This window comes from Elephantulus edwardii, unplaced genomic scaffold (assembly GCF_000299155.1).
Source record: "Elephantulus edwardii isolate Elephantulus edwardi_28Jun2011 unplaced genomic scaffold, EleEdw1.0 scaffold00071, whole genome shotgun sequence".
NCBI lineage: Eukaryota > Metazoa > Chordata > Mammalia > Macroscelidea > Macroscelididae > Elephantulus > Elephantulus edwardii.
Genome location: NW_006399821.1, coordinates 5151886 through 5161650, shown reverse-complemented (window position 1 = coordinate 5161650; position 9765 = coordinate 5151886). Strand labels below are relative to the sequence as shown.

Sequence of the window (9765 nt, the reverse complement as noted above, 5' to 3'; positions counted from 1 at the left end):
TCGTGTCCACCATGCCCACGAGAAAGGCAGAAGGAGATGTTAAGGGAGATAAAGCCAAGGTGAAGGACGAGCCACAGAGGAGATCTGCAATGTTATTTGCTAAACCTGCTCCTCCAAAGCCCGAGCCTAAGCCTAAAAAGGCCCCTGCAAAGAAGGGAGAGAAAGTACCCAAAGGGAAAAAGGGGAAGGCTGATGCTGGCAAGGATGGAAATAACCCTGCAGAAAACGGAGACGCCAAAACAGACCGGGCACAGAAAGTTGAAGGTGCTGGAGATGCCAAGTGAAGTGTGTGCATTTTTGATAACTGTGTACTTCTGGTGACTGTACAGTTTGAAATACTATTTTTTATCAAGTTTTACAAAAATGCAGAATTTTGTTTTACTTTTTTTTTTTTAAGCTATGTTGATAGCACACAGAACACTTCATTGTTTTTTGGGGGAAGGGGCAAATGTCACTAAATAGTATGTCTCTGAAACACCTTCTAGCTTTTGAGAGACTTCCTCTTGGTTGTCAGAAGGAGGCATTCTCTGGTGTTGACACACATTAGCGAACTTGGCACAAATGCCTTGTGGTGTGGAAAAACAAAAATCTGTTTTTATGTCCTCTTCTCCCTCTGCCTTCAGCATAGACTTGACTCCCATAAATCCAGAGACCTTTTGGACCTGATCCCCCCGAGAAATTGATTACCATTTTGTCAGGCAATCTGGACTTTTTCGATGACATCTGAGTAGCATTCCTCAAAAGAGCACTGTTTTTTGGTTTTTTTTGTTTGTTTGTTTGTTTTTGTTTCCTTTTAAAGATTGTGGATCTTAAGATTGGTAATTCTGCCATTTTTTCATTTTTCTGAAAGTCAGGGTTGGCTGTGAAAAGTTGTTAAACAACATGCTAAATGTGAAATGTCAACCCTCACTCTAAACTTTCCCTGTTCAGAGCATCAAATGAAGATTTCATTGGGTTTTATAGTGGTTTTTCTGATTTTGGTAGTCCATTGAAGAAGGGAGTTTGAAAGTTGTTGTATACTGTTAACAATTGTCTGCCCATGTCCTGCCTGAAATACCATGATTGTTTATGAAAAGTATCTTTAATAAAGCTGGATACAGTTTGGCTTGGAAAATAAAAAAGAAGAAGACATTCAGATGGGTCGTGCCCAGCAGATTGTGCCAAAATCTGGAGAACAACTAGCTGGCCAACTGACTAGAAGAGATCTACATTTATTCCCATCGCCAAGAAAGGTGACCCAACAGAGTGTGGAAATTATAGTACAATGTCACTCATATGACACACAAGCAAGCTCCTGCTGAAGATTAACCAGAAACATCTGATAGAGAATTACCAGAAATATAAACTGGGTTTAGAAGAGGTAGTGGCACTAGAGACATTATTGCCACTGTCATATGGATCTTGGCAGAAAGTAAAGAATACCAGAGGCATGTCTATCTGTGTTTCATTGACTATGCAAAGGCATTTGACTGTGTGGATCACAACAAATTGTGGCTAACCTTGAGAAGAATGGGAACCCCAGAACATTTTATTGTGCTCATGCAAAACCTATATTCAGACCAGGAAACAGTTCTTAGAACAGAGTAAAGAAATACTGAATGGTTCAAAATCAAGAAAGGTGTACACCAGGGATGCGTCGTATCTCCGTACTTTTTTAATCTATATGCAGAACAAATCATTCGAGAGTCTGGCTTTTATAAGGATTATGGCATCAGGATTGGAGGAAAACTCATCAACAACCTGTGTTATGTAAATAACACAGCCTTGCTTGCTGAAACTAAGGAGGACCTGAAGCACTTGCTGCAAGTCAGGCACTACTGCTTTCAATATGGCTTGAAGCTCAAAATTAAGAAGATGAAGATTCTCACCACTGGGCCAAATTGGCAGCACCATAATAGGCAGAGAAGAGATTGAAGTTATTAACAATTACAGCTTACTCAGCTTCACAATCAACACTCTTGGCACCAGCAGTAAGGAAATCAAAAGATGAATTTCACTGGGAAAATGTGCTGTCAGAGAACTCTCCAGAGTACTGAGAAGCAGTGATGTCAATCTAGAGACTAAAGTCTCCACAATTACTTACTGTGCTTCAGAAAGCTTGACAGTGACTAAGGATGACAGAAGAAGAATTGATACTTTTGGGTTGTGGTGCTGGAGTAGAGTCTTGAACATACCATGGATCATCAAGAAAACAATTAAGTCTGTCTTGGAGAGGGTAGAACCAAGCTTCTCCTTGGATGCTAGGATTTTGAGGCTTCATTTTACATACTTTGGGCATGTGGCATTACATACTTAGAGACCATGCCTTGGAGAAGGACATAATATTAGGAAGGGAGGAAGGATAGCGCAGGAAAGAAAAACCCCAGATGAGATGGGTTGACTCAGTAAGTGGGGCAATGGGTGTAAGTGTTTCAGAGTCAGTGAGACTGACTCAGGACAGAGCTGGCTTCAGAGCTGTTATACATAAGATCGCTATGAGTTGCAGGAGATTCACACAACAACAACAACTCATATTGGGTCCAACTAACGGAGCTTTTGTTACCAGATTATTAAACATTTCTTGACCTCTACTAGGGCAGTCTTTTAAAACAGACATTCTGGAAAAGGTAGAGAGATAGTGAAAAAGAGAAAGACCCTTAACAAGATAGATGAACACTAACAGTGGATTCAAACATGAAAGACGTAGTGAAGATGGCACAGGATGGAGCAAAGTTCAGATCTGTTTTTTTATAGGGTTGCTGTGAGTTGTGGTGGACACAGTAGCATCTAACAATAGTTTAAAGAAAGTCTTATCTGTTCTTCAACACATATATTTAGATATCAGATACATATCTTAGTTATCTAGTGCATAGTACAAATAGATAGTTTAACAAGCAGAAATTTCCTCTCTCATAATTTAAGAGGCTATAAATCAGAATTTAGGACACTAACGACCAGGAAAAGTGCTATACTCTTTCCATACTTATGACATACGTGTCAGCTTGGCAGCTTTCAGAGATCTCCATGTGTCTAGGCATTAATCTTCCCCTAGATCTAAAGAGTTCATAGCACAAGGACTCTGGCCCAATGAGTGTGCTCCACTCCAAGCTCTTCTTTCTGGCTGGAACTAAAGTTACTCCCTGCTCATGTCTCTCTACTTGTATGTCTTCTAAGATAAAAGGTGATGTAGGTCACCTATCCGTAAAATTCCTCTTCTATCTGATTAGGGCCGTGACCTGAGTAAGGGTGAATTTTAAGAGTGAGTACACTGGAAATTTCATGCAGGATGCCACCAGGGATTGAATTGTATTCCTCCAAAATGCATATCTGTTTGACTGGGTCATGATTATCAGTATATATAAAGTCTAACTTTAAGAGAGTTTTATCCAAAATTATTGTTTTGAAAGATTATTTGTTTTAGTGAGATAAATACTAGTATGCCAAAAAAAGTTTTAAAAGCTTATTGTTAGAATACAATATTTATTATTCTGCCATATAATACTTTAAAAAAAATCTTATACAAAATTTATAGGTTCCAAAAAGGATATAACTAAAGGTGTGTAAGTTTAGTTTCTCCCAAAAGTTATACTAGCTCTGAAAATGTACTTACCCTAAAAATCCATTCCCCATATAATTCTCTCTTAAATTTGCTGTTCAAATGTTCTTAATTCAACAGTTCTTACACATTTATTCAAAAGTTGTAATATATAAGTTGATTTTGAAATAATTCATAATATCATAGTTTTGTTTTTACAATGATAAATTTGCGTTTATTCTTTCACTGAATGAAAAAAAAGATGAATTTATGAAGCTCAGATATTACATCAAGAATGATTAAGTAAAAAATTTTAAGTTACGCACTTTTCCTGCATTTCTGAGAGTCATTCTGACAGGATATGATGTTTATACTATCTCTGCTAATCCGCAGTGTAGAGAGAGTCAAATTGAGGGTGAATTTGGCATTCGGTTATCTGGCTTCCTGGAGGCAGAGGCCTCACACTTGGTATGCACCGCTGACAGTCTCCTGTCCTTCCTCTAGTTGGAGAATAAGTGCAAGCGAAGCTCTGAAGCACCCTTGGCTGTCGGACCACAAGCTGCATGACAGACTCAGGGTACAGGTGACACAGCTTGTTCTTTTTTCTCATCTTGTCATGCCAGCTTTGATCTTTTGGTGACTGCATGCTAAAGGCACCAATGATTCAGATTAATTTCTCCTTATTTTATACCATTCAAATATTAAATTGTTTCCGACACATTTTTTAGAGGGGGAATTTTGTATTTTTAAGAGATGCTAATTGCCTTATTCAGTAGAATATTATTTACTGCATAGCTTCTATAAATCATTGTGTCCCTTGTAAAACAAATTACACCATTATACTTTACACATTCAGTGTAGAATATATTAACAGGAAAGGATTCAGAGACTCTATGCTAATGCACTTATACTTGATTAAAATGGAATTCTAAATTGTATGCTTATCTGGGTTATTCTGCTTTGGACATCAAAATTTTAACTCTAACATTTTGCGTGGCTTAGATACCTATGTAAGTATACATGAAATAGACCTGTACAGGAGACTAAGAAAAACAACTGAAGTGTTTGTTGAGACTAATTAAGCCCTTACTTTGCAATAACGTCACACAACTAAACCTCTTTCTGCTCTTACTGCTTTAACTGCCATTTATAATCGATGTTTTTTCTCCTCATATATGTCTTTGGCACAAATCCCTTGCCTAACTTCACATTCACATAGTCTACTGCATACAAGGGAGCTTTGGTGGCCTACTTGTGAGGAGCTGAGCTGTCAACTCAAAAGCACACGGTTCAAATCTAGCAGCTGCACCACAGGAGAAAGATGGGCAATTAACTCCCATTGGTTTACTTCCTCTGAAAATCCACTGGAAGACCAGCAATGAGTAGATTCTGATTTAACAGCATATAACAATAACAACAGAGAATTCCAGAAAGAGGTTTATTTATGTTTTATTGACTAAGCAAGGACATTTGTCAGAATAAATTATGGATAACATTGAAAAGAACAGAAATCCTGGAATATTTAATTGTGTTAATGCAGGACCTGATTATAAACCAAGAAGCGGTAACTGGAACTGAACAAGGTGATATTACATGGTTTAAAATCAAGAAAGCTGCTCATCAAGGTTCCATTCTTTCACCATACCTATTCAATATGGAACACTAGTGACTTAGTGAATAAGGAGCTGTGGTGCCAACCCAAAGGCAACTGGTTCAAATCCACTAGTTGCTCTTTGGGAGAGAAATAAGCATTCTCTTCTGTGTGATTTACAGTCTCTAAAAACCCACTGGAGAATCAGCTCCAAGTCAGTTCTGACTTGACGGTACATAACAACAACATTCAATATGTACATTGTGCAAATGATCTGAGATAATGCACTACACATATGAAGAATTTGGCATCAGAATTGGAGGAAAACTCATCAACAACCTGTGCTATGGAAATCACACAACCTTTCTTGCTGAAAGTGATGAGGAATTGTAGCACTTACTGAAAAAATTATCAAAGACAACAAATAGCCTTCAATATGGCCTAAACTTAACAGATAAAAACAAAAATCCTCACAACTAGACCCAAAGACAACATCATGAGAAATGAAGAAAAGGTTAAAACTGTCAAGGATTTCAATTTACTCTGATCCAGAAACAACACCCATGGAAGCAGCAGTCACTATAGCCAATGATCTATTACATTGAGCAAATATGCTGTCAAGGGCCTCTTTAGAGTTCTAAAGAGCAAATATCAGTTTAAAAATTTTGTTTCAGCTTAACCTAGATATGACATTTTCATTTGCTTGATATAAATGTGAAAGCAGGAAAATAAGTAAGGGAAGCAGGGGGGAAAAATTGGTATCCTTGAGTTGTAGTGTTGGTAAAGAATATTAAGTATGCCCAGAGGACCAAAAGAACAAACAACCCTATCTGGGAGGAAGTGTCGCCAAAATGCTCCTTAGAGGCAAGGATGGTAAGACTGGATCTCATATATTTTGGCCATATTACTGGGAAGGGCCAGTCCCTGGAGAAGGCCACTAGACCTAGAAAAGAAGGAGAAGAAGGCCCTCAAGGAAATGAGTTAACATAGTGACTGCAGTAGTGAGCTTCAGCACAGAGGATCAAGCACAGTTTCTACCTGTTGTACATAATCACTATGAGTCAGAATTGACTCCATGGCACCTAACTACAAGGATCTCTTTTCAGACAGCCTCAGGATTGGTTTGGAGTGAGCACTAGTTAATGTGGTTGTCCTCATGCCCCTAGCAGAGTAGGCATTCAGGACATTATGATTTCTTCCACCTTTGCTCCCTGCCCTCCTACCTCCTGGGTTTGGAGTGGAGCTTTTTCACTGACCAACAAACCTTGAAATGACTGTACTCAAGTACTCATTTTTTCCACATGTTGTTTTTATTGAAATCAACTTTAATACTAAATTTAACATCAGTTCCAAGTTTTATTTGTGTACTGAATATACCTTCTGTGATAATTGGTACTGATGTCAAGTAAAAATAGACTTATTACCTAGTTTGTACCTCACCCAGACGACATAAACTGCTTATTAGGGTTACTCAGCTATTTTGAGCCAATTTTCCGCCAATGTATTTTTATCCAAACTTATTGGTGTCCAAATATACTTTGACGTGGTAGGACAATATATAAACCAGAGCAGATAATTAATGGCATAGTAAATTTTTTAAAAGTTTAAAGGTATTTTTAAAACCATATAACAAGAAAAAACACCTTTTTACTTATTTCATTTAGCTGCTGAGGTATACAAATGGTTCAAGAACACTAAGAATGTTTTGTTTTGTTTTTTTTAAACAAATTCCATTATAAAGATCTAGTTAGTTGTCATTAAAGTTGCAATCATATAGCAGCCATGGTGACACAGTGGTTAAAGAGATTGCTTACTAGAAGCTAATGGTTTGAACTCACCAGCCTCACTATGGACAAAGATAAGGCAACCTGATTCTGTAAAGATTAATGTTTCGAAAACACAATGGGGCATTTATACTCTGTCCTATAGGGTTGCTGTGGGTAAAAATCAACTTAATAGCAATGAGTTTATCAATTTTACATACGCCACACCATGGTCTGTACTGTGGTAGCTTACCTGTTGTTGTGATGCTGGAAGATATGTAATCAGTTTTTAATGTACCAACAGAGTCACCTAAGATGTATAGGTTTCATCACTTAGTTTCCAGACTAAGAAGTAGAATTGGTCATCCACTTCTGAATAATGAGGCCTTGAAATATGAATATCAGCAGGACATTGCTTCATATAATAACAGAAGGAAAGTCCACTGAGTTACCAGTCAAAATATACCTAGGGAAGAGCTGTCTCCTCAAAGCCTACCGTAATAATGCAGATGGAGTAAAGCTTTCATCAAATGAAGGATCCACATTTGATGATGTGGTAGAACACAAAATGACAAGAAGTAGCTGTGAATGTTGTTGTTATGTGCTGTCAGGTCACATTTGACTTGTAGTAACCTTAAGTTCAACAACTCTGAAGCGTGCCCTGTCCTGAGCTAGTCTTATCGACTCTGACACACCTACCCCATTGCCTCAGTTACTGAATCAATCAATCCATCTCATCTGGGGTCTTCCTCTCCTATATTGTCCCTCTACCCTTCCAAGATGATGTCCTTATTGAAGGCCTCTCCTGACCACATACCCAAAGTATGTGAGATGAAGCTTCAAAATCCTAACCAAGACAGATTTATTTGTTTTCTTGGTGGTTCATTGTATATTCAAGACTCTCCTTCAGCACAACTCAAAGGCATCAATTCTTCCTCTGTCATCCTTAGTTATTGTCCAGCTTTCTGATGCATAGCAAGTAATTGTGAAGATCATGGCCTGGAACAGGCACACCTTAGTCTCTAGACTGACATTATTGCTTCTCAGTACTCTGGAGAAGTCACTGACAGCAGATTTTCCCAGTGCAATTTGTCTTTTGTTTTCCTGACTGCTGGTGCCAAGAGTGTTGATTGTGGAGTTCAGCAAGTGGAAATTGTTAACAACTTCAATCTCTTCTCCATCCTTCATGGTGCTGCCAATTGTTCCAGTGGTGAGAATCTTTGTTTTCTTGATGTTGAGCTTCTGTCTGTTGAAGACTACAGTCCTTGACCTTCTTCTGTAGGAAGCACTTCAGGTCCTCCTCAGTTTGTCATCGGCATAATGTAGGTTGTTGACGAGTCTTCCTCCAATCCTGATGACACATTCCTCTTCATAAAATCCAGCCTTTTGAATTTGAATTATATGTTATACACACAGATTGAAAAGGTATGGAGACAGGACATGTCCCTGACACACTCTTTTCCTGATTTTGAACCATCCAGTGCTTCCTTGCTCTGTTCTCAGGACTGCTTCCTGGTCCAAGTACCACATAAACACAATCAAGTGTTCTGGGATTCCAACTTTCCTCAAAGTTAGCCATAATTCATTGTGATGTACACAGTCAAATGCCTTTGCATAGTCAATGAAACACAGATAGACATTCCTCTGATACTCTTTGCTTTCTTCCAAGATACATCTAATTTAGGTAATAATGCCTCTAGTGCTACGACCTCTTCTAAACCCAGCTTGTGTTTCTGGTAGTTCTCTGTCAATGTACTGCTCCATTTGTTTCTGGATAATCTTCACGATTTTGCTCTTATGTGATATTAGTGATGTTGTTGTTCTTGTTATGTGCCATCGTGCCACTTGTGACTCATAATGATCCTATGTACAATAGCCCTAAACTCTGCTCTGTCCTGTGCCAATATCACTGTTTCCGATACACCCATCCTAATTACCCCTGTCACTGAATCAGTCCACCTTATAGGGGGCCTTCCCCTCCTACACTCTTCCTCCACCCTCCCAAGCATGATGTCCCTTTCCAAGGACTGGTTCCTCCTTACAACATGTCCAAAATATGTCAGATGAAGCCTCAGAATCCTTGCCTCCAAGGAGTAGACCGGTTTAACCCTCTCCAGGATGAACCTATGTTTTAGCAATCCATGGTACACTCAATACTCTTCTCTAACACCACAGCTCAAAGACATCAATTCTCCTTCTATCTTCCCTAGTTATTATTCAACTCTCTGACACATAACAAGTGATTGCAAAGACCATGGCCTGTATCAGATGCACGTTTGTCTCCAGAGAGACACCATTGCTCATCAGTACTTTGGAGAGGTCCCTAACAGCAGACTTTCCCATTGCAATACATCTTTTAATTTCCTGGCTGCTGGTGCCAAGAGTGTTGACTGTGGAACCAAGCAAACTAAAGCTGTGAAAAATCTCAATCTCTTCACCATCCATCCTGATCATGCCAATTGGTCCAGAGGTGAGAATCTTTGTCTTCTTGATATTGAGCCTCAATCCATATTGAAGGCTGCAGTCCTTGACCCTCTGCAGCAAGAGCTTCAGGCAGGTCCTCCTCAATTTCAGCAAGTAGGGTTGTGTCATCTGCATATTTTAGATTGCTGATGGATCTTCCACCAATCCTGATGACACTTTTATCCTCATAGAGCCCAGCCTCCTGGATAATCTGTTCTGCATACAGGTTGAAAGGTATGAAGACAGGACATATCCTTGGCATACACCCTTCCGAATTTTGAACCGTGCTATGTTTCCCTGCTCTGTTCTGATGACTGCCTCTTGGTCCAAGTATAGATTTCTCATTAGCACGATCAAATGTTCTGGGATTCCCATTCTTCTCAGAGTCAGCCACAATTTGTTATGATCCACACAGTCAAATGCCTTTGCATAAT

The 9765-nt window shown here is 38.9% G+C and overlaps 2 protein-coding genes across 2 annotated transcripts in view; both read left to right on the top strand.

Moving 5' to 3' along the window:
* The window catches only part of MYLK4 (myosin light chain kinase family, member 4), a 138979-nt gene that overhangs the window by 116483 nt on the left and 12731 nt on the right, over positions 1 to 9765 (top strand). Inside the window, exon 10 of the mRNA XM_006888749.1 lies at positions 4019 to 4091. Within this exon, the coding sequence (XP_006888811.1) occupies positions 4019 to 4091 (73 nt within the window). The remainder of the gene's footprint in view (positions 1 to 4018; positions 4092 to 9765) is intronic.
* On the top strand, positions 12 to 284 carry LOC102871613 (non-histone chromosomal protein HMG-17-like). Its single transcript, XM_006888704.1, has one exon. It carries the CDS (start codon positions 12 to 14, stop codon positions 282 to 284), a length of 273 nt encoding a protein of 90 aa, XP_006888766.1.

Bases quoted from the DNA above. Each gene is read 5' to 3' on its own strand.
- LOC102871613 (XM_006888704.1), top strand. From the start codon at position 12: ATGCCCACGAGAAAGGCAGAAGGAGATGTTAAGGGAGATAAAGCCAAG.